The following is a 26,362-nucleotide window of genomic DNA, read 5'->3' on the forward strand; positions in this document are numbered from 1 at the left end:
TTGAATGAATTCCTTCAAAAAGGTGGTAAATAAATCCTAATAAATAAAATTAATAAATGTTTGTCTGATTACACACTAAACTTCAGGTGGCACTTTAGAATTAGTAGTATTAACAGAATTTACAGAATCACTTTCTAGAATTGTTGAGATTGCTAAGGTTCTTCCTGTGCAGCAGTACCAGAACTTTCAGCACTCTACCACAAGAAAGGGGCTGCACTTTCCCTATCTACTAGGGTGGGAAGATCCAGCCTTTGGAGGGAAACCAGGGCTCCCATAAATACCCACACCAAGTAGTGTTACCATATTTGCCTTGAAAAAAAAAAGAGAACACAAAATAAAATGCAGCCTCGCCCCTAGCCCCACCCTACCCTGTGCTGAACAGGGTACTCTGCTATATACAAAATGAAAAGATGTACATTTCCAAAAAAGCAAACATCTATGAAAATGTCCCCCTTTCCCTCCCATCCATGAGCAGCATATCCCCCCTCCTCTACATCCCCTTCTATCCATATGCTATATTTCCTTCTTTTCCCTCCTCCCCATGTATAGCCCCTCCCCAATCTTTTTTCCAACCTCCCTCCACCCACCGTTTTTTTTAACAACACCCCTCCTTCCCTCTCTCCACCCACATGACTCCATCCACCTCCCCTCCCATAACTTATCGCGCTCTGATGATCTAGTGGTATCTTCGGACAGGAAAGAACCCCACTCTTTCCTGCCCGGTGTTGCTACTGACCCACTTGCTAAAAGCACTGCTTCAAAATGGCTGCCAAGACTTCAAGCAGTGGCCTTGCAAGACTTCCTCAGAAGTCTCAGCAGCCATTCTGAAGCAGCAGCAGCAGCAAGTGGGTCAGCGGCAGCACCGGACAGGAAATATTGTGGTTTTTTCCTGCCCCGAAGAGGCCACTAGACCACCAGGGCACATTGAGGTATGAGAGGGGAGGGCACCCTGAGGCCCACCCGTAAGTCAACCTGCCTGCCTGCCCAAAAACCCAGACAAATGGGCAGGCTGATAAAAACTGCCCAGACCCTGACAGTCCCTTGAAAGAGAGTACATGTCCATGGGAATCTAGACATATGGTAACCCTTACCCCAAGGGGTGGGTCATTGTCTACTGTTCAGTTCCCCCACCATCTATACAAGTGGACCAGGGTTTGGCAGAGTCCTTGATCATTCCCCTAACATCAATACAATAAGAATAAAACAACTCCAAGCTGCAGCATCTTATTATCTCCTAAAGGGAAGGGCTTTTCCAGTACAGTCTTAGACCCCAAGGTATCAAGAGTGGGATTCCACCTCACAGCTTATAAAGCTGCTGGTCTGTATTGAGGAGTTCAAACACAGGGGACCCTATCTTCCACTACCACCTAAACAGATCAGAAAGAGGAAAGAGAAGAATTGCTGCTCAATCCAGATGGAGCAACACAGTAACCAATGTAAAGCCATTTGTACCAGATATCTCTTTAGGGACAGTAACAACTTTGCTTTAAGAGCTGCTACTAAGAAGAATGAGAAAGAAGAATTTTGAAGAGTATAAACTGTAGCAGGTGTTCAATGAGGACAGCAGGCCAAGTAGTCTCACATCTGGTGACGTCATTGGACGGGGCCCAGAGCGGATGCTGAGTAGCAACATGATTGTAGAAATTTCTAGCAGTGCCCCACCGTGCATGTGCTGGTGCCATCCTGCCCAACACAGGAGCGCAAATTCCTCAGTCATGCAAAATAGCTAAAGAATACAACTCCAAGGGGAGGTGGGAGGGTATATGAGAATACTTGGCCTACTGTCCTCAGAAAACACCTGCTACAGATGAGTAACTTCACTTTCTCAGAGGTCAAGCTGTCTGTCCGAATTCACACATCTGGGAATCCCAAGCTACCAGAGTCACAGAAATCAACATTAGGATAACAGGGACTTGAAACATCACGCCTAAATGTCAATTAATCTGAAACTATTTACATGCTAGTTGTGAAGGTGTAGCTTGAAACCGAAGAAAACTGGATCTAGTGGGGTGGAGTTGGAATACCTCAGTGGCATAGGTACAGGAGGTGAGCCTTTTTAAAATGAAGGAAACCTTTGAAATGAGAGGGCATAAGATGAAGTTAAGGAGAAACAGGCCCGACTCTGAGGAAATACTCTTTCACGGAAAGGATGATGGATGCCTAGAATGACCTCCTGGTGGAGGTAGTGGAGACGAAGACTGTGTCAGTCACCTTCAATGCCTGAATGGAGTGCAACTGCAATATTTGCACCAGCTCCTCCTTGAGCATAGCTCAGTACTGCTCATCGAAGAAAGACATCGGCAAAGGAGGGGGAGCCGGGACAGAGGCAGCCTGAGGAGTTAGTGTTGAACTGGAAACAAGGCCCTGGCTGCTTGGAGACTTACACATCTGATACCTCTATCAAAGAGGGAGGGTGCTTCTCCCCATGCCAGGGATGCTGATGTCCCGGTGCTTCTGGCACCGTGCATCGAAGAGGGGGCTTCCCCTGATGCTCAGCATCGCAGTCCTGGCAAGTACGATGTCAATCCTATAAGCACCCTTGGTGTCAGATCCGATGTTGAGTGGTCCAGGGGCCTCCTTCCAGTGCCAAATGTCGAGAGAGGTAGAGACCTCCTCGATGCCAGTGGTAGTCGAAGTCTGAGCAACCCCTCACTTATCACCCCTACCACTGCAATTTCCCCACCCCTAGCTGTCTGTTCGTCTGTCCAATTTAGATTGTAAGCTCTGTTGAGCAGGGACTGTCTTTTCATGTTAATTTGTACAGCGCTGCGTAAGTCTAGTAGCGCTATAGAAATGTTTAATAGTAGTAGTAGTAGTAGATGCTTCCGGTGCTGCTGGATCGGCCTTCAAGGAACCAAAAGGTCTCTCCTGCTGAACCTGCCGCGTGCTCTGTGTCCTCAACTGCATTTGCAGAGAGAACAAGAGTTAGGCTCAAGGTCAGGCCCAAGGCATCCAATGCACCAAGAACGCGGGTCTGTCATGTAAATCACACGATTACATTGGGAGCACCTTTTGAAGCTACCGGGATCTTCTTAGATATCGAAAAAGAATTGTAGCCAAATTAAACTCCTCAATTGTGTACTGTAAAAGGGGCAGCATTCAAACTGATGTCAGTTGTAGCAACTCGTGAAAAAGAAAAAAAAACTTGAACTGAAAATACAAAAAAAAACTAAAAGGAAACAAAATAAAATAAAAATTAAGGATAAAACATTTGCGAAAGGGCCAAAAATACCCAGAGGAAGGCACTGAAATAGCAGAGAAAAAAAAAAACCACACTGAGAGGAGAACATGAAGACATGTCCTCCCTGATCCGCAGACAAACGAAGACTGAAGAGCCTACACTCGCACATTGGGCGGGATGGCACCAGCCCATGCACGGTGGGCTACTACTAGAAATTTCTACAATCATCTCTCTAGTCAGCATCCACAGATGTGAGAATACAGCCTGCTTATCCTCTGAAAACTGCTTAATAGCTCAGTTTACTTGTTGAACTTTACTGGAATAAATAAGGGACTGCTTGTAGTTGTTGAAGATATTATGCTGCTGGCTATGAGTTGCAGTAAGTCTTGCACAGTCTGAAGCAACCTGTGTGGAATGTTTATTGCCGTTGAGGAGCTGGAGGAGTGAGTGGATTCTATGTCAGCTGGCCTTCTAGCTTTGCTAGCCCCAGCTCTGCCCTCGATCAGTCCAAATACAAATATATTTGTGTAGCCTCCTCTGTTGCTTACACCTAAAAAGGGTTACAGAATAATTACATAAAGGGTCTTAAAATTTCAGTTAAGAGACGTATCATTAAACTGTACTACCAAAAAGTCAGTACCATAAAAGGCATGAGTTTTAACTATCATTTACTCTAACACAGGTCTCATCTTCATGTACCTCTTCCAGTGTTCACAACTGCTCCTGTTCCCTCTCAGGTCCAGAAATCTAAAATTGAGCTTCCTCCCTCCCCTGAGGTTCATTAACACCCAAAACAACTCTTCACAAACCATTATCAAACATGAAACAAGGGCTCTTACTCTCTCTTCCAGTCTAGCCAGTTGCTCTTTGTAGTACTCATCCTGCTTCTTCAGGATTCGGTCCTTCTCTTCTAGTTGCTTAGCCTAAAACAAAAAATAAAATCCAAATCTAAAGTTTAGTTTATATGAACATTATTTATTTAAATTTTGCTCACACCTTTTTCAGTAGTAGCTCAAGGTGAGTTACATTCAGGTACTCTGGATATTTCTCTGTCCCAGGAGGGCTCACAATCTAAGTTTGTACCTGAGGCAATGGAGGATTAAGTGACTTGCCCAAGATCACAAGGAGCAGCAGTGGGATTTGAACTGGCCACCTCTGGATTGCAAGATCAGTGCTCTAACCAGTAGGCCACTCCTCCACTCACATATTAAATACGAGACTACCAATAGTTCTTGGATATACCATAATGTTTACCGGTGTGCTATAAGTTAATAGTACCTACCTACAAAACCAAGGATGATACACTAAAAGTTCACAGATATATGAAAGCAATGCACAAAAGAATTTTCATGCATCTCTTGTAGGAGACACAAGAGATAAAGCTATGTTTCTTCAACAAACAAAGGTATCTTGAATAACTTTTTATTTTTGGACTTTCCTCCTACTCTTTTATATGTTGAGCTTAATTGTAAACAGGGCTGGGATTTTGCCCCTTCAGCCTTCACTGCCCTATTAGTCAGGGATTTATCTCCTATTTTATTATCATCACTCAATGTATTTTTTTGTCCTGTCATGTAGTGACAGCCCTCAGGCAGGATATCACCCAGTGTTATTTCAGGAACTCTATACTGACTACATAAACAAATTCTCAATACTACATGAATCACAATCAGGATTTTGCTCCAACCACAGCACCGAAACAGTACTAATCACTCTCCTAGCCAAATTCAAACAAGAAATTGCAATAGGCAAGAGCGTACTTCTTCTACAATTCGACATGTCTAGTGTGTTCGACATGGTAAACCATAATATAAAATTAAGCATCCTAGAATACTTCGGGATTGGTGGAAGCGTACTTAGCTGGATCAAGCAATTCCTAACTACCAGAACATATCAAGTGAAATCAAATTCGAACATATCCTCACCATGGAAAACAGACTGTGGAGTACCTCAAGGATCACCACTTTCACCACTCCTTTTTAACCTAATGATGTCCCCATTAGCCAAGTCCTTATCCAATCAAGGCCTTAACCCGTTCATATATGCAGACGATGTCACAATATACATCCCATACAAACATGGTCTAACAGAAATCACTAAAGAAATCTTACTCAGCTTAAACATCATGAACTCATGGGCGAATGCATTTCAACTAAAACTTAAAACAGAAAAAAACACATTGTCTTATCCTCTCATCCCAATATAACACATATAAACCCACCAACATAACCACCCCAGATTGCACCTTCCCAATATCAGCCAGCCTGAAAATTCTCAGAGTCACAATCGACCGAAACCTCACACTAGAGAGCCAAGCGAAAGCTACAACGAAGAAAATGTTCCACTTAATGCGGAAGTTCAAACGAGTGAAACCTTTTTTCCCAAGGGAAATATTTCACAACTTGGTGCAATCTATGGTATTAAGCCATCTTGACTACTGCAATGGAATCTATGCGGGATGCAAAGAACAAGTCATAAAGAAACTCCAATTGCTCAAAACACAGCAGCCAGGCTCATATTCAGAAAAACGAGATTCGAAAACGCAAAACCTCTACGAGAAAAACTACACTGGCTCCCAATTAAAGAACATATTGCGTTCAAAATCTGCACCTTGGTTCATAAAATCATCTACAGTGAAGCCCCGGGATACATGACAGACCTCATAGACCTACCAACCAGAAACACATCAAGATCATCATGAACATACCTAAATCTCCACCACCCAAGCTGCAAAGGACTCAAATACAAATCAGTCTACTCATCCAGCTTCTCCTATATAAGCACGCAACTATGGAACACATTACCAAGCGCCGTGAAAACAACATATGACAACCTTAACTTCCGGAAACTACTAAAAACCAACCTGTTCAAAAAGGCATACCCTAATGATCCAACTTAAATGCCTTAACCCTGCAACATACCAAAACCAAAAATCGTATTGGACATAGCTTAACTTTTTCTCCTTTACAATTCCCTAATGTGTCTATCACACATGACCTTTATTCTACCATAACTTCACAATGTAATTGTTCATACCAGTACTGGTGATCTCCTCTACGGTACTATGTAAGCCACATTGAGCCTGCAAATAGGTGGGAAAATGTGGGATACAAATGTAACAAATAATAAAATAAAAAATAATCATGGACTTTAGATCCAGCCATCAGATCTCACCACTGCAAGTTGACTATGATTCCTCCCCACACCCCAAGGGCTGTAAACAGTACCTCTTCAGCATCCCCAGTCCTGGCTGACTAGGGAGCAGTCCACAACTTCCACTTTCATTATTGTTGTGATCTCATCAGCAATTATTAAAGCTGACATATTAATACCTGACATGTCAAAGTGCTTGACTTTCCTCAATCATTTTATGAATTGGATTACTGGTTCTCAATTAGTTACCATTTGTATTGTTTTAAATCGGTATCTACCTCTCAACAAATCCAATGGTTTCATGCACCAACACGTACTCCTGAGAAAAATACCTCTGCTTTGTGGGAGAGGTGTCTCTCACAGTGATTGGGCGACTAAATCATTCAGTTCTACTTCACAACTCTGTCTTGGCCCTGGTCTAATGCACTCCTAAAAATAATCAGAGGTGTACCAAAGTACAGTCCTTTGGGTGACAGTTCCAAAAAGACAAAGTGTGAGGTAGTAATATACTAATGGACAACTAAGGTGTTTACTGAAAGTCATGACTGAATCAAGCACAGGGAATGGGAGGGAAAATGCTTTCAGGAAACAAGAAACAGTAAGTGTATGGCATAGAACATATTTTCCATTGTCTGCTTTCCTCTTCATGTTGCCATGTCAGATTTTGTGGATTAAAACAGTCAACTTTATGAAAGAACTTGCTGTAAAAGGAAACAGAGCTGCCAGAATCAGTGAAAAGGTTCATTTGGTCTCATAATGGTTAATTAACATGTTTCAGTGCAATATATTAGAAAAAAATGAAATGTGTTTCTTTTCCTTTATTAGCCAAAGGTTCTGTGGTGTTTCTTTTTCTGGCTTTCTTTTCATGTCATTATGAAACTCTGTGAACCTCATTAACTGGTGGCCTCTACAGAAGCAACACAACAAAGAAAGTGGACATGCTGATTTATGTAATTCTGTTCTTTACTCACCTTTCTTTCCAATTCCTGAAGCACAAAGAGTAAAGAAAATGTATAATGAAAGAGGGCACATCTGAATGAATTATATACTGGTTACTAAATTAGCGGAGGAGACACAAAATAATTCAAGTAGTTGTGTAAGTACTGAATTGTTGAGAGATGCCACCTAGACAACGAAAATAAATTTACACAATCCTTCAACATTTTGCAGAAATCTCCATCTAGTTTGTATCTATCTGTATTCTGTAGCAGTCTCTAGCATTTTCAATGCATACACTTCATGTTTAGTCCTTAATTTCTGGCATTTTCAGACCTTCTCCAGCTCCATCAGTCCCCAGATTCTGGTTCTCCTTGAATTCTATATTGGGCGCCTCTCACTACCCATGGCTCTTCTGATACGCACTCAGGATTTATGCTGGTTTAATATTTAGACTTGTTAATGTAGAATAAGAGAGCCATCGGAATAGTATTTAATGCTTTTTCAAAGAAAATAAATGTAAGTAAACTGCCATTTATAATATTTTGTATTATTATCTATGCGTAGGGATCTTTAACAGTTATTATTTACTTTCATTTATTAAATTTTATATACTATCAATGTGGGTAAAATGTTAATCAATGCGGTTTACAAATGAACGTGCCTTGGCATTGTCCTTTTTAAATTCTGAGAAATTCTCAATATTTGAGGCTAAACTATTATTGTTTCACAGGAGTGGCCTGTGGGGGATTCTCACTGAGAAGGGAGGGGGCTCATTTGCATAAGTCAGTAAAGACTGTAAAGCAGGCTATGCACACCAAACGCACAGTCGTTCACTGGTAGGGCTGGCCTTAGGAGAATAATGGTAATGACAAGAAAGATTAATCAGTGACTGAGAGAAGAAGAAAGTTTCAAACAGTGGCGTGAGAAAGTTGCAGAGGTAGGAATTAAAGGAAAGCAAAGCAAAGCAAAGGCTAGCAATGGTAGAGAGAGAAACAGTGCGGAGGAGAGAATAAGGCATAACAATGTGCAGGTAAGAACAAGATTCAAATTTCCATATTAAACCAACAACACTAAATATCACTCTTTTATTCAATCTATAGTTGGACGTGAGACTTTGATCAAACATAAAATTTTATATATATATATATAATAGCCTCAACAGCCCAGGGAACCTAACATTAGGACTCCACTGAAATGGCCAACATCATAGGCTCCTGCCGCCTTCCGAAAAAATCACAGACATCAAAAAACTTCCAAACAATCCATACTCAGGGAGAAAAAGATTCTGTGTGCAAAAAACGGAAAGCGGAGTATCTTCCAATATCAAAAAGTGATCAAAGTCTACACACTCCTCTATAGTGAATACTATAGAGGGGGCCGAGTTATGATGTTGGCGTCCTATTTGAATGTCCGCCATTTTCAGAGCTATTGTTCGCGATGGATTGAAAAGAAAAGAAAAAAAAATTTTTATTTATTGTATTTCTCCTGATGAAGGTTGCGACACAGTGGGGTCCCTTGCTGTCGGGAAAGTTTATAAGACATTGCGAGTGTGGAAGATTGTAAATTCATACCCACTTAAAAATTGATAAGAGAAATCGTAATCAAATTTAAGACCTTCTTGCAAGTATGACTGGAAAGATTGAGTTAGCAACTTGAGACATTATTATTGCTATTTGAGAGTCAGGACAACGCAAGACTCCAGAAGAGTTATAAAACAACAATTCAAGCTAAGTTACTGATTATTGGAATGTTTAGTTGCTGTTATGCGATGAGCGGCTGATACTGCAATTGTGTTGTGTTTTCTATCTTCGATACCTTTCAGTTTAACTTCACTTAAGAGGGTTTAGTAGTGGATACTGGAGTTTTTCAGATCCATTAGTATTCACTATAGAGGGGTGTGTAGACTTTGATCACTTTTTGATATTGGAAGATACTCCGCTTTCCGTTTTTTGCTCACAGAAACTTTTTATATATATATATATAAAATTATATATATATATAAAATTTTATGTTTGATCAAAGTCTCACGTCCAACTATAGATTTAATAAAAGAGTGATATTTAGTGTTTTTGATACATATTCGCACTCTTTGCAGTTTGACATATTAAACCAACATCATGGCATCCAATTTCTTTTACCCAATCATTGAATTCTGTTCTTACCACTGTCCCCTATGGGGCAATTCTATTGATGGGCATCTGGTAGGAGCCTATTCTATAAAAGAACATAGGGGCCCATTTCCCTTTATAGAATAGGCTCCTCCCAGATATTCCCTAGTATAAGAGCAAAAACATGCGGACAATAATTTAGGCGTGAGCATTTACACGAGCCATAGAGCAGACTGCAGATACACATATAACTTTGTGCATTGCCCACACTCTGCTCAGAATCACATATAACTTTGTGCATTGCCCACACTCTGCTCAAACTCCACCTATCTGTATGCCTACTTGAAAAATATTTGCTTAAGCAGAATTCTGGCATTTACACATGTATGTGAGTATAAGCCATTATTCTAATTCTACATGCATAATCCGTGCAAAACTGTGAGCATGTACTTTATAGACTTGCTCTGTATATGACTCAAGCATGCTTAAATTGTGTCTCAGTTTTGATTTCTGCTGGTACATTATTTACTCACATGTCCTCATACTTCCTCAGTCACTAGTAGACTCTACCATATGTATTAATGTATTGGATGGTGGCACTCTCACAAGACTGCCTCAAGAAGCTGCGGCAACCATTTTGAGAGTAGAACTGACATGGGTAAGAGCAACTGGGGATGACTCCTGCCCTGAATATACCATTAGACCACCAGAGATTGTAAGGTAGTCTGGGGGGAGGAGAGAGGTGCTAGTTTTTATATTTTTTCTTTTGGTGTGTGTGTGTACTGCCATTGCAAGTAAGGCAGTTATGATCTTGCATAGTAGTTTATATGGTAAAATGCTCCAAATAAATGCTTTTGATATAAACGTTTAGCAGGAATTTAAGTCTGTAAATTTGGGATGACAAGCTCCTTAAGAATCAGCCTTTCAGTGGTGCAAAGTCAGCTGAGGTCCATATGTGTGGAAGCTATTTTGCCTGGACATAAAAAATTATCTTTATTTAAATTATTATATATATTCTGGTTTGGATACTTTGGGTGATTTTAAATAATTTCCAGGCTCTCTCGATATGATGAAGATGCAGTGTTTTAATCAAACATGGTGTGAAGAAGAATACTCAACAATATAACAGGAAAACTCTAGACTGATGTTCTCAATGGTATTTATGTTTTTAAATGTATTTTTATGATTATGTTTATTTAAGTCTTAATGTATTAAATTTAATATGCATAATATTGTGTTTATGTGGCAAACCCCGATACAGGCAGCAGCTGAAACACGGGCCATGTCGGGTTATGAATAAAACATTTGTTTCCTGTGATTCCCGCATCTGCCTTGTTGTTCCATCTGTGGCCTTAAACACTCTACTTACCTGACAGCATTCTGTGTTGTTCTTCCTTCCGATTTACCTGACTCCCAGTTGTCAGGCTGTGCTTGCAGTCCCAGGGACTAGAGAGTAATAATCTCCTGCGGGTTTAGCAGAGGGCTAAAGACTGCATGCTAAAAGCCATGGGATAGGAGGCAATGTTCTATTGTAATTAGAAACTGGTTAATGGCTAGAATAAAAAAAGGGTCGAGAAAATGGCTATTTTTCTCAGCGGAGGGTGAATAGTGGAGTGCCACAGGGATCTGTACTGGGACTGGTGCTATTTAACATATTTATATATGATCTGGAGATTGGAATGGCAAATGAGGTGAATACATTTGCAGATAACACAAAAGCAATCAAAGTTGTTAAAGTGCATTGGAACACTGAAAAAGTGCCGGAAGACCTTAGTAACATAGTAGATGACGGCAGAAAAAGACCTGCACGGTCCATCCAGTCTGCCCAACAAGATAACTCATATTTGCTGCTTTTTGTGTATACCCTACTTTGATTTGTACCTGTGCTCTTCAGGGCACAGACCGTATAAGTCTGCCCAGCACTATCCCCGCCTCCCAACCACCAGCCCCTCCTCCCAACCACCGGCTCTGGCACAGACCGTACAAGTCTGTCCAGCACTATCCCCGCCTCCCAACCACCAGTCCCGCTTCCCACCACTGGCTCTGGCACAAACCGTATAAGTCTGCCCAGCACTATCCCCGCCTCCCAACCACCAGCCCCGCCTCCTGATCTTGACTAAGTTCCTGAGGATCCATTCCTTCGGCACAGGATTCCTTTATGCTTATCCCACGCATGTTTGAATTCGGTTACCGTTTTCATTTCTACCACCTCCCGCAGGAGGGCATTCCAAGCATCCACTACTCTCTCCGTGAAAAAATACTTCCTGACATTTTTCTTGAGTCTGCCCCCCTTCAATCTCATTTCATGTCCTCTCGTTCTACCATCTTCCCATCTCTGGAAAAGGTTCGTTTGCGGATTAATACCTTTCAAATAATTGAACGTCTGTATCATATCACCCCTGTTTCTCCTTTCCTCCAGAGTATACATGTTTAGTTCAGCAAGTCTCTCCTCATACGTCTTGTAAGGCAAATCCCATACCATTCTCGTAGCTTTTCTTTGCACCGCTTCAATTCTTTTTACATCTTTAACAAGATACGGCCTCCAAAACTGAACACAATACTCCAGGGTAGGGCCTCACCAATGACTTATACAGGGGCATCAACACCCCCTTTCTTCTGCTGGTCACACCTCTCTCTATACAGCCTAACAACCTTCTAGCTACGGCCACCGCCTTGTCACACTGTTTCGTCGCCTTCAAATCCTCAGATACTATCACCCCAAGATCCCTCTCTCCGCCCGTACCTATCAGACTCTCCCCGCCTAACACATACATAACAGGAAACTGGAAGATCGGGCATCCAAATGGCAGATGAAATTAAATGTGGAAGAATAATCTGAATCATAAGTACTTTATTGTTAGGGTCCACCTTAGGAGTCAGCACCCAAAAAAAAGATCTAGATGTCATCATAGACAATATGCTGAAATCTTTGGTACAGTGTGAAGTGGCGAAAAAAAAAGCAAACAGGATGCTAGGAATTATTAGGAAAGGGATAGAAAATAAGACAATTTTTGTTTCACCTTTCATCTTCTTTCAAAGCTCAAGATGCCTGAATAGCTTCCTTCAGAACACACATCTATCTTTTCAAAACCAAATTTGTTCCTTCCCTCTGAACTGCCCATTGCCATCAAAAGCTTCAGTGGCACCTCACAATAATATAAAACCTGGAGAGCAGCAGAAAGGTCTGAAATGAAGGAGCAGATTATCTTATGAGCGGAGAATATACAGTACAGCAATTAATGGATCCAAGTCTCTATGTATCACACACTTAAAACTTTAAGACCACCTGAGGCTACCTCCTGGAAACAGACTCAGATTAGTTTACAACTTCAGTTTAAACCTTTGTTATATGAACACTTTCACTCTTTCTGCTGGCTGCCTGATTTTCTTTTAATTCAGGATTTTATTTGGCTTAAGCCTGTGGTTCTAAACAATATGTTGGCAGGCAAGGACTTCTCCTTCCAACTCCATATCATGAACCCCTTGTTATACTTAAACAACTTTCTTGTTGGGCTTGAATGCAGTCAGAGGTGTCTGGAGTAAAGCTCTGGTAAATACTTTCACATAATGCCGGCACCGCGCCTAAGCATTTCCACACTTTACAGATCAGCAATGCACAAGATCAGTTCACCCAGTCCAGGCATTTTGAAAATGTTGGTTTGTGGCCAGGAGGAACATGCCACACCAGGACTGCATCAGAAAATCCTGCCTCAGGGTATTCCAGTTAATGCGGAACCCCTCCCTGCTCCTGAAGACATCACAACTATGCAGAGAAATAACCCCACCTCCAAGATATGATTCTGCTGATTTTATCAAAGGGAAGGAGAGACTACAGGAAATATTTTAGGGAATTTATTTGAAGATTGTTTTATATTTCAGCAATTCGGTCTCGACGCTAACTTTTGAATTCCGTAAGCCTCTATGTTTTCTCTTAATGTATGCCCTGTATCAATTGGTACTCTGCTCTTGAAATGTGTCCATCCTCTTCGTATCTTTACAAAGGTGTGGCCCTCCAGGAACAAGCAAAGTTTTCATGGTGAGGTTTAACCACTTTGCTATGACCTGGTGATAATCTTCAATGAAGGGACGCTTTTAAATAGCTTTCAACACATCATACATTAAAGGACAACTGGTTCATTTTTATTCTTTCCAACCCAACAGAATTCGGAAAGAATGATAAATAATGGGTGGACAATATCTGGGGGAAAAATTATTTTCTGAAAATTTAACAGAAAAGGATAAAAATTTCTGCACAGGGAATAACTGATGAAAAGACACATTAAGTTCAAAGATTAGTCAGATCAGACTGGGGGGGTGGGCTCCAGGAAAATAAGCTCCCCACAAATATTGGCCAAATGAATTTCTGTGGGAGATGCGATCTCAACTTCTGTGGCATATGAACAGACCCAGTGAAGCACAGCAGTTAGGGAATTGCGCCTTTCAAATTGTTTCCACTCTATTCTCAACAATCCATGCATCCCCATCCCACACCTACCCTGCCACACTAAATATACCACCTCCCTACTCTCACCTCTATTTACAGTTCTCCAGTCCTCCTCCCTGAGTAAATCTGGCCTACCCTACCTGCTTTCAGAATCACTTGCAGCAGAGACTACTGTAGGGCAGTTGGTAATGTTGTAGTATGGATGCCTGCATAGATTCTCAGTCCCTCTACAAGAAAAAATAAAATTTTACATGTTGTCTGACATCAGTAGTTATTAAATATAATGCCCACTGTATTATAGCAGATTATCAGTAATATATTATCCGTTGAAAAGAAACTCAATTAATTATTACTAAGATTATTTTTCTTTTTCTTTAAACCTTCAAAGGTAAACCCAGTGGGTTTACCTTTGAAGGTTTAAAGAAAAAGAAAAATAATCTCAGTGATAATTAATTGAGTTTCTTGACATCAGTAGTTGCCAGAAGAGCACTAGAGGAGCACTTAGATATTCTAGCCTCTTCCAGAAAGTAGCAGCAGCTAGTATTACTAAGTTACAATAAGAGGGAAGGAATAGTTTTGCTAGGAAACTCCCCTGAGTATAAAACCTTTTGTCTTGCATCAGAATAATTGTATTTGGCGCAACCACCTCCCTGGCCTCTGATCATATACTCAAGGAGAGAGCCCTTCAAGCCTTGGCTTGGCCACTGTTTGGAAAACAGGATACTGGGCTAGATGGACCATTGGTCTGACCCAGTATAGCTACTCTTATGTTCTTAAGCCTAGGCCCTAGCTTTATATTGAAGTCAGAGAAGTCTACAAACTGTATGCTGTACTACCCTAGCTAATATATAAAGGCCAAGGAATGATCCAGCAATGCATAAGTGACAGATATCATTTAAGCATCTGTCCAGTTAGGTATCTGAGGGAACAGGGAACTCTCTTCATCCCTTCTGAGAAGTAAAGAAAGACTGGGTTATATGAATATTTATTTCAGCAAGGTGAATTGGATTTTATCTCTTCTACAGGTGGTCCAAGAACATCTACTAGGCTGTAAGAAGTTTACCATCTAAATTACAGGGTTCCAGAGGACCCAGATCTCTAAAACCTGCATCTCAGCATCAGAGTCTCTGAGCATTATAGCAGCTGCTGCAGCCAAGAACTATAAGTGGAACCTCTACTGAACTGTATAGATCCCCTGATACCCAACATAGTAGGCACTTGATTAGAGGAGATTAGGATTTTCTCTGAGCTTTGGAGTTAGGAGTATTAACCTTCAAAGACGTTGTAAATAACTGAGTTGCTTTTTTGTTGCCTCTTGCCTGTATTTTCCTCTGCCAGATTTTACTTATTTGCCTGGAGACAATTTCAGAACAACCGCCTCTGGAGTAAACTGGCTTATTAAGAGAACGAACAGTGGGAAGACAGTGAAGCTGTTTACAGTCTCCTGAAGTATTCCGGTTCTGGCCCTGATCCAAGCCACTTACCGTATTTTTCGGACTATAAGACGCACCGGACCATAAGACGCACCTAGGTTTTAGAGGAGGGAAATAGGAAAAAAAAAATTTTTCCTTTTTCCCTCCTCTAAAACCTAGGTGCTCCGGTGCGTCTTGTCCGAGTTTTGGACCGCCGTCCCGTACTTACACAATTCCATGTTCCCTGGTGGTCTAGTGACGTCGGGGCAGGAAAGAGCCCCCTCTTTCCTGCCCATCGCGCTGCTCTCCGTGCTCCTCACTGCTTTCTGACGGTCTCGGCGATATTCAAAATGGCCGCCGAGATTCTCGGCGGCCATTTTGAATCTCGCCGAGACCGTCAGAAAGCAGTGAGGAGCACGGAGAGCAGCGCGATGGGCAGGAAAGAGGGGGCTCTTTCCTGCCCCGATGTCACTAGACCACCAGGGAACATGGCATCGTGTAAGTACGGGACGGCGGTCCAAAAACGCTACCTTCGGACTATAAGACGCACCCCCCATTTTCCTCCCAAATTTTGGGGGAAAAAAGTGCGTCTTATAGTCCGAAAAATACGGTAAATACTGTTTACGTAAAGGGGTTACTCAAGTTCTGGGAACACACTGGGCAACTGTCTACCAAACACTAAAACCCTTGGTTACACTGTTAATAGGATCCAGCCAATGGAAAGACACTAGGGTGAAGAAATGGAAGGCTGCTCTAGTCACAGGAAAAGAGGGGGTGAGCTAGGGGAAAGCTCCTCTGAGGTAGGGGAGTGAGGAATGAATTCTGTTAGATGCACTCGGCTGACCTTGGATACAGTCAGTTAATGTCCTGATGTATGATAAGAAAGGGGACCATTGCAGGTTGAGGAAAGAGCTGTCACCAGCTGCAAGAACTTTACAAGAAATCTGTGTATGGTGTCTCTGTGATTGTGAAGAGCAAGATAAGTACAGGAGAATGTACCTAGGCAAATATCTAATTAGCTGAACAAATTCCTTTGGAAACTGTCCTAATACTGCCTCCACTCAAATTTTCTGTTGATTTTTTTCCCCATTTGTGAAGTCTTTTTCATATTTAAATTTCTTGATTTATACCTTGGACATACTGCCTGTAAATCTCATTCTTTGAGACAGTCCAACCTTGGCATCTCAGCTTTTTCCCCACAGGTAATGGAAGATGTAAATGACATCTCCAGCTGAACCCTAGACCACTCTGTTCAAAGTATGTGCTTGTACAGACACCATGCTCACTCACAAACTGCTGTTATTCCTACACCTAGAACTTGGCCCTGCATTTTTCTACCTGATATTTTTGGACAAGTGAAGAATGGAAAGAGGGAGCCATGACAAAACTGCTCCCTCTCCTTTCTCCTCCAAGTCAAAGACACATATGCAAAGAATTCCATGAGCCATGCTCTGCACATTTTCCCTACTTGTTATTCTTTCCAACTCCACAGAATGTTGGAAAGAAATTATACATATGGAGTCAAGAATGTCTGAGGACCAAAACAACTTGCCAAAAATATAACAGAAAAGGACCAAATCTAAGGCACACTAGGTGAGAGACACATTGAGTTCAAAAAAAGGGCTAGAGAAATAAAAGTCTTAAAAAGTGGCCCAATGAATCTCTATGAGAAAAGCCATTTCAGCTTCTGATGCAAAGAAACACTGACAATACAACAGAGAATTGCTCCTTTCAAACTAACTCTCCCAATTGTCTACTCTCCCAGTCATAGTCATCTGCAGATCCTACACAGACACAAACAAAACAAATACATACAAACAAAATACAGACACTGATGCAGACAGACAGACAAACACACACACACATATATATACAAATCAGAGTGATTGGAAATAATCCCAGGAGGCATGCTCTGAATGTTTTCCCCATCACACACCTCACAACTGCTATATACCTAGCAATTCAGATTTTTATTTCATTTTCTTTGTTATAAATTCTACTGTGAACTGTGACACATATGTAACAGTCTCATGAATAAGTGCTAGTGTTCCTTTTAGCATGCAAACAGAGCTTGTGTTTAGGTGCTCAGGATATAGAATGAGGGGGGTAGGGAATAATTCACACAGTAGGCACTAACATTCACATTCTGATTAAGTAAATGATTAGATTAATGCAACATATGGGTATAAATGCCCCAAAATCTGCCTAAGTGCTATTCTGTATATACGCGTGTATCTTACATAGCATGTATTTCACAGGTAGACATGCACATAGGTGGAGTCTGGGCAGGACTCACATTTACATGTGTAACATAGAATAATGAAAGGAACATGTATTATGTCTGGCCTTTAGGCGTACACACAAACCAGGATGAATTAGTATTCTACAAAGGAAAGTAGCCTACTTTCCTTAATAGAACAGATGCCTAAATATAGGCACATGGTTACAGAATTATCCCCTACCTGACTGAACCATGTAGTTTGCTGTGTATAGTTATATCTGTTGCTGTGGGCCAGTGGCACCCTGTGGTTAACAGTAAAAACTATTCCTTTAAATTTGTTGACAGAGAAATCTCATGGCTTGATGTATTATCACATTTGGTTTCGTTTTATTATTCTTTCCAAACCAACAGAATATTTGGGTACTGTTCCATTCAAACTGTCCCTCCCTTCTCTCCTCTGTCACAGACGTTCACAGAAGAAAATAAAGGGGTTGGAAAGAAATTCATAAGCCATGCTCCACATGCTTTCCTCACTTTTTATTTTTCATCTAATCTTCTAGATTCAATTCATCAGTGTCTTATAGTTAAAGTATCAATCAGTGTTAGAAGGGTTTTTTTTTTATTTTTTGCAAGCTAAACAAACGAGGAATAGCTTAATGCTTTTTCAGCTTCTGTAATGTTAGACTAATGTCTTTAAAAAGGCAACATAACTGGAGACTGCTATGTTAGGAGAAAAGCAAGTTGATGATATAAAGAAAGAAAATGGTACAACATTTACCAGTGTATCCCAGGATAATGATGCCAAACTACATCCAGAAACTATGGAGCTGATTTTCAATTTAAGACATGCTGAATTTCAGCTGAACTTAGCAGAACATCTGAAAATATCCTAAATTTAGCCAGTGAAAATCAGTATTGGCCAGCTAAGTCGGGAATGCCCAGGAGTCATCCATTGTTTTGGACAGCTAGTGAATCTAGTTGACCAAATGTGGGTGCTCTATGGGGTTGTATTTTCACCTTGCAATGGACCTAGCTAAACAAATTCTTACTTTAGATGGCTAGATCTCACTGTAAAATGGCTGTATGTTTTTGTTCCTCAGAATGTTCTCTTCAGCACCAAACACATTTCTATGATTTTATTACCAAAAAAGAACCACTAGAAGAGGGTTGGTAGACACAAGAAGAACCAGAATATTGTTCCTTTGAAGGACAAAAAACATTAACCTTTTCTACCTGACATAGGCAAAATCAATGACAGACTTTAGATGTATAGGACCTCCATTAACACCACTTAGAAAAAGTTAAGTATGCTGACATTCCCGGATATGTTAGGTTAAGGATTTTTAATTTAATTTATATAGTTCAAGGCAGATGATAATACAATAAATTCTACAGACATTCAAACTGCAGAGCTTTCAGTGATCATTATCATCATGAACAATACAGTACGATGTTACATCTTAAATTATATTAATTCTTAAACAGCCACATTTTTAAACAATGACAAAATTTCACATAGTTCTTCTGTAAATGCAGATTTAATAGAAGATAGTTTCACAATTCTGACCCTATACCTGGCCTTATAGATCTCTCTTTCCAAGTGGCCAATTTTAATTTCTTGATAGGAGGTAGACTCACTTTCAGTTGATCTTCAGATCTGTAGTATATCAAATCACCCTTTTTGCCATGCAACAAAGAAACCCCTCAGCTAGTATTATTCATTCAGTAAAATCATCATATCTGAAGCCCCAACCTACATGTCAGACCTTATAGACTTGCCTACTAGGAACGCAAAAAGATCAGCACGCACATTCCTCAATCTCCACTACCCTAACTGCAAAGGGCTAAAATATAAATCCACATACACAACCAGTTTCTCATACATTTGTACCCAGCTATGGCACGCACTACCGAAGGCCATAAAAACAACGCAAGACCTAACTATCTTCTGAAAGCTACTGAAAACAGATCTGTTAAAGAAGGCATATCATAAACATCCATCTTAAATACTAAATAATAAGACTATACACGACCTAGACACAACCGAAATCTTATCACTTGACTGATTAACCTCTTTGCTATTAGTGAACAAGCACTATCACTTCAATCCTTATGTCGAATATGGTCTCTCCATAGTCGATGACCTAATATATTTCATAATCCAATTATCACTCAGGAACCTTCATGCAATACCACAATGTATTCTTCTTTACCATGTATATATGCACATGGTATATATATATACCATGAACTGTTCCATGTATGTTATATGTTCCATCCATGTTACTATGTATGTATGCACCTTAACGCAACACCATTTGTAATTCTGTTACCCGGAAATGGCAACCACCATTACGGCAAATGTAAGCCACATTGAGCCTGCAAATTGGTGGGAAAATGTGGGATACAAATGCTACAAATAATAATAACAACTAATTATTATATTTGGGATTAAAGTCTAAATTAGATTAGATGTGAAGGAATCTCAGCATAAAACCTGGGTCTCCAGATCTGTAATACACATTCCACATTATGCCAACTATGGTGGTAGGATCCCTTACACTTCACCATAGAAAAACAAAATTTATAATTATATTATCAACTCAGGAACAGTAAAACTCTGCTACCTTTATCAAATAATTTAAAATTGATTCAAAATATAGCAATGATGTTGCATCATATGATCATGTCAATTCTCTCCTGCAAGAATAATAATGGTTGCAAGTTCAGGTCTGAATAAAATTTAAGATACTGATCTTAGCACATAAGAGCATATTACACTGGGATTCCTTCCTATCTGCACTCACTTCGTTTGCTTTATCAACTGACTCACAGGAACCTGCCTTATTCTCAGGTGGTTTTCTCCTATACTAAAAAATCTGGCTTGAAGGTTTCATGCCACACTACTTTTAGGGCTAAAAAGTTAGTGAGCCTACAGTGCGGTTTAGCAAACAGGACCCTTAGCTTTGTTGCTCCCTCATTCTGGAATACTCTTTCTTTGGAACTCAGACTAGAGTCTTCTTATAAGAAATTTTAAAAGGCTCTTAAGACTTAGCTTTTTAAGCAACATTTTGAGGTGACAGACTGGATTAATCTATGAATTTATTCTTATTTAGAAGACATGATGGTTGACTGTTAAATTTATATGTAGTTTCACCTGCTCTTTGTGTGTCCAAGATCACTTGTTCTTAAAGTCAAAATTGTTGTACTATTCACTTCTTTACAAAAGGGTGGTAATTGTTGTTTTTTTTTTTTAACTTGGGGTTTCTCCAGTTGTTTTAAAAATTCTTTCTGGTATCTCTCCTCTAAATATATCCTTGACTCTTTCTACGCGGGAAAGAAACAATCCCAGACAACAGTTACACGTGAGCCTTAGCTAAAGCAAAAGTGGCTATCTTTGGGCCTGGGTCTGAGCATTGGCTTGTCCAGTGGCTCCTCCCAAATTTTGGACATCTGCATTGACATTTCCTACATCAGGTTGGCTGCAAGTAGCAGATGATAGTTTTTGGCACTTATCAATTTTCCAACCCTGATTACAACATAAAAGGCTTACTCTGCTTTGATTAAAAAAAACAAGATAAACAGATCTGAGGTCAAACAATCTGCCCTCATTATTTCAGTTCTATATTATAACTATAATTTGTTGCTAAGAAATGAAAATATCTGAAACTATGTTGTGAATTCCAGAATTTGATCTAGGAACAGGATCTTTCTGAATTAACATAATTTACACCAATGTAAAAAAGAAACATCTGGTGATGATGTAAATGGCTTCTTTGCTGATCTTTGCATCTATTAAACAGCCATAAGTTTCAATGAATTGGCTTATAAGCACTTTTGTGGATAAGATCCAAGATGGAGGTTCAGCATTTCTAGCATCATTTCACAGAGACCAGGATAAAAGAAGTTAAAGAATAAAACAGCGCTAGGAAAATTTAGTAATTGACATCTAATAGTTTCAAGAGCACAAGCAGCACAGTTGAAGATTATGACAAAAATGACCAATAGCAATTATCCTAATATGAAAAATAATGCAAACAAAGTAAAATTTGTACCAACATTTATACAAATTGATACATTAATATGCCTCATGGGAAAATTCATTGCTGAAATATAACACTTGCAAGGTAAAATTAAATTTATGAGTTGCAGAGCTTGATCTCAGTGAATATCAATTAACTGTAGCAAATAATTAACAGTAGCCATGTATTCAATTAGCTAAATGCTGCACTTTAGTTGTAAATACAAAATTATATAATAAGGTTCATTGCTTTTTTACAAAGTAGCTGTACTAAACAAAGCACAGTACCTGTGTGTTATTTTGAAAACAGCTGCAGCAGGTCATCTTCAAAAACGTAGTTTATGTTAACCTAGAAATAATTTCTCCAAACTTTTTCTAAATCAGACTTCCAATACTAATGATGCTTATAAAGCAAGAGAAGATATGACATTATCCTAAATCAAGTGAAGTTTATTGGGGCTTTACCCTGGACCCTAAAATTGCTGCAACCTACCAAATTTTATTCAGGACATGCGGTCCTCTCTGGCAATTCCAGAGAGTTTGAACAACTGAAGCATGCACCAAAAAATTATGCCTCTTTGCCTTCACACGACACTGAGCACAGGCATCCTTTGATGACAATACTGATATAGCTGAATATTTGTATGAATCAGGTGACAATGGTCTATCCAATCAATGTGTGTTTTGAGGGGGACCTTGCATCCCCAGCATCCAGTGCAGCTTCATGCTGCCCATGTCATTGTACTTTGATCAGATTAAGAACCAAAGAGTATTAAATATTCATAAATGTATAAACACATAGATATGTCATCATACACTATCATAAAGGAATACTTATGATTCCTTTGTGATATTTAATGATGGCATTTATATTAATTTTTTTATTTTGTATGTTTTATTTTAGTATATTTTACCTCTGATGCAGCTTGTGATTGAAACACAGCTGACTGGGTGTTTTAAATAAATCTGTCTTCAACCCCTGAGGGTATGTAGCATGCAATCTTGCGACTTTTTGAGAGGTGCTTGAGACCTGGATTGGCCACAATTAGAAAATGGGCCTTTGGTCCAGCTAAGAGCTGGCTTTAGGGTTTGGAGGAATGGGGGAGACCAGTAGAGGTTTGACAGGTCCAGGATTTTCTCCCAGACTGTCAAACCTAAGCCTAACCCCCAACCAGACCCGATGACCCTCCTAACGGAAGATGACCACCTCCGCCCCTCCCCCCAAGACCTCCCTAGTCGTTTAGCGATCCCCTTTACCCAGATGGACCTCCACCCCCAATCTGATAGACTAGGCCCCAAACCCCCACCCCTGTACCTTCAAATGGCAAGGAGGGAGTAGCACTCCCTCCTCCTTCCAGTCCTGCCTCCAAAATGGCGCACCCTGCCCTACCCAGCCCATCCTAGCATATGCTGAACAGGGCTTCCCTACCGTATAAGGCACTATCCTCCCACAGAAGTCCCCTTATGATTGAATTAATAACACATCCAAATTTTCATGCTATTAGCTTTGATCAAAGGGGCGTTAATGCCCTGCACTGTTCTGGCACTAGTTTTACAGAACTATTTGGAACAGCATGGGGCTTCTGATCATCTGCACCCTAATGTTTATACAGGCTGTACCTCAGAGAGCCAGTAGTTTTGACCATGTTCCAGAGTCAGTAGAATACTGTAGCAAGGATGAAAGATCATGGATCAAGATATAAGTACATAAGTATCGCTATACTGGGAAAGACCAAAGGCCCATCAAGCCCAGCATCCTGTACCCAACAGTGGCCAATCCAGGTCACAAATACCTGGCAAGATCCCAAAAGGTAGAACACATTTTATGCTGCTTATCCCAGAAATAAGCAGTGGATTTTCCCCAAGTCCATTTTAATAATGGTTTATGGACTTTTCCTATAGGAAGCCATCCAAACCTTTTCTAAACCCTGCTAACTGCCTTTACCACATTCTCTGGCAACGAATTCCAGAGTTTAATTAGATGTTGTGTGAAGAAAAGTTTCCCCGATTTGTTTTAAATTTACTACTTTGTAGCTTCATCGCATGTCCCCTAGTCCTAATAAAGAGTAAACAGACGATTCATGTCTATCCATTCCACTCCACTCATTATTATATAGACTTCTACCATATCTCCCCTCAGCTGTCTTTTCTCCAAGCTGAAGAGCCCTAGCCACTTCAGCCTTTCCTCACAGGAAAGTTGTCCCATCCCCTTTATCATTTTTGTCGCCCTTCTCTGCACCTTTTCTAATTCTATCTTTCTTGAGATGCACTGACCAGAATTGAACACAATATTTGAGCTATACAAAGGCAATATAACGTCCTCATTTTTGTTTTCCATTCCTTTCCTAATAATACCTAACATTCTGTTTGCTTTCTTAGCTGCCGCAGCACACTGAGCAGGTTTCAACATATCAACAATGACGCCTAGATCCCTTTCTTGGTCCGTGACTTCTAACGTGGAACCTTGCATTACGTAGCTATAATTTAGGTTCCTCTTTCCCACATGCATCACTTTGCACTTGCTCACATTAAACGTCATCTGCCATTTAGATGCCCATTCTCCCAGTCACGTAAGGTCCTCTTGTAATTTTTCACAATCCTCCCGCGATTTAACAAATTTGAATAACTTTGTTTCATCAGCAAATTTAGTTACCTCACTAGTTACTCCCATCTCTAGATCATTTATAAATATGTTAAAAAGCAGTGGTCCCTGCACAGACCCCTGGGGAACTCCACTATCTACCCTTCTTCATTGAGAAGGTAAAATTATGTATAATCATACCTGATAATTTTCTTTCCATTAATCATAGCTGATCAATCCATAGACTGGTGGGTTGTGTCCATCTACCAGCAGGTGGAGATAGAGAGCAAACTTTTGCCTCCCTATATGTGGTCATGTGCTGCCGGAAACTCCTCAGTATGTCGATATCAAAGCTCCATCCGCAGGACTCAGCACTTAGAGAATTACACCCACGAAGGGACACTCTGCCCAGCTCACCACCGCCGAAACGGGGGAGGGGAATCCGTCCAGCTCATCCCCGCGGAGCGGGGGAGGGACACCACACCCGCCGATGCGGGGGGATCTGGCTTATCCTGCAACCGCAACCGCGGGAGGAGCTGACTGACCCTAACACCGCCGAAGCGGGAGGGGTACAAAACTGCCCTACAGCCGCACGAAGCGGGAGGGAGTGCCGGCAGAATTTTAAGTCTCAATCCAGCCCCGTAAAACGGAGGGGAGAGGAATGCAGCAGCTCACTGTAACACAAACTCGTCTTAACTCTTGAAGAATCCAAGTGAAAAAACTTGAACACGAAGTCTTTCTGAAGTAACTGAAGACTAAACTTGAACCTGAAATGCAACCAGAATAAAAACAATACAGATATCTGGGAGGGGCTATGGATTGATCAGCTATGATTAATGGAAAGAAAATTATCAGGTATGATTATACATAATTTTACCTTCCATATCATCAAGCTGATCAATCCATAGACTGGTGGGATGTACCGAAGCAGTACTCACCCAGGGCGGGACATAGAAATCCCTGACCGCAACACTGAAGCTCCAAACCGGGCCTCCGCCCGAGCAGCCACAGTCAAGCGGTAATGCTTGGAGAATGTATGGGCCGAAGCCCAAGTTGCCGCCTTGCATATCTCTTCCAAGGAGACGGAACCGGCCTCTGCCATCGAGGCCGCCTGAGCTCTTGTAGAGTGAGCCTTCAGCTGGATAGGCGGCACCTTCCCCGCGGCCACATAAGCCGCTGCAATGGCTTCCTTGACCCATCTTGCCACTGTAGGCTTAGCAGCCTGCAGACCCCTACGAGGACCTGTATACAGGACAAACAGATGATCCGATTTCCGGAAATCATTGGTCACTTCCAAGTATCTGATGATGACTCGTCTCACATCCAGATATTTAAGAGCAGAGTACTCCTCTGGGTAGTCCTCCCTACGAAAGGAAGGGAGACATAGCTGCTGATTCACATGGAAGCGAGAAACAATCTTGGGCAGGAAGGAAGGCACTGTGCGAATAGTCACTCCTGCCTCAGTGAACTGTAGAAAAGGCTCTCGACACGAGAGCGCCTGGAGCTCGGAAACTCTTCTGGCTGAAGTGATAGCCACCAAAAAGACTGCTTTCAACGTCAGGTCTTTCAGAGATGCCCTTGACAAGGGTTCAAACGGCGGCTTCTGCAATGCTCTTAGCACCAGGTTGAGATTCCACGCAGGCACCACTGAGTGCAGAGGAGGGCGCAGGTGATTAACCCCCTTGAGAAAGCGCACCACATCTGGCTGCGAAGCCAGGGAAGCACCCTTCAGGCGGCCCCTGAAGCAAGCCAGAGCCGCTACCTGGACCTTAAGGGAACTGAGCGACAGGCCTTTGTCCAGACCTTCTTGCAGGAACGTCAACACTGAAGAAATTGGAGCAGTGAAAGGAGAAAGAGAGCCTGCTTCACACCACGCTGCAAAGATACGCCAAACCCTGGCGTAAGCAGTAGAAGTAGAGCGTTTCCTCGCTCTCAGCATAGTGGCGATGACCTTGTCTGAGAAGCCCTTCTTCCTCAGACGCTGCCGCTCAATAGCCAGGCCGTAAGACCAAAGGGGGAGGGATCCTCCATCACCACGGGACCCTGATGTAACAGGCCCTGCCCCACTGGCAACCGCAGAGGATCGTCGACTGAGAGCCTGATCAAGTCCGCATACCAGGGACGCCTGGGCCAATCCGGACCCACCAGGATTATCCTGCCGGGATGCTTTGCCACCCGGTCTAGTACCCTGCCCAACATGGGCCAGGGCGGGAACACATAGAGAAGCTCTTGTGTCGGCCATTGTTGGAGAAGAGCATCTACTCCCAGGGATCGAGGGTCCCGTCCTCTGCTGAAGAAGCGC

General features: G+C 41.3%; 1 protein-coding gene across 1 annotated transcript in view; it reads right to left on the minus strand.

The window, feature by feature from the left end:
* The window catches only part of CHCHD3 (coiled-coil-helix-coiled-coil-helix domain containing 3), a 449,808-nt gene that overhangs the window by 159,491 nt on the left and 263,955 nt on the right, over positions 1-26,362 (minus strand). The window contains exon 5 of the mRNA XM_030216571.1: positions 4,021-4,104. Coding sequence (XP_030072431.1) covers positions 4,021-4,104 — 84 coding nt within the window. The remainder of the gene's footprint in view (positions 1-4,020; positions 4,105-26,362) is intronic.

This window comes from Microcaecilia unicolor, chromosome 10 (assembly GCF_901765095.1).
Source record: "Microcaecilia unicolor chromosome 10, aMicUni1.1, whole genome shotgun sequence".
Classification (NCBI taxonomy): domain Eukaryota; kingdom Metazoa; phylum Chordata; class Amphibia; order Gymnophiona; family Siphonopidae; genus Microcaecilia; species Microcaecilia unicolor.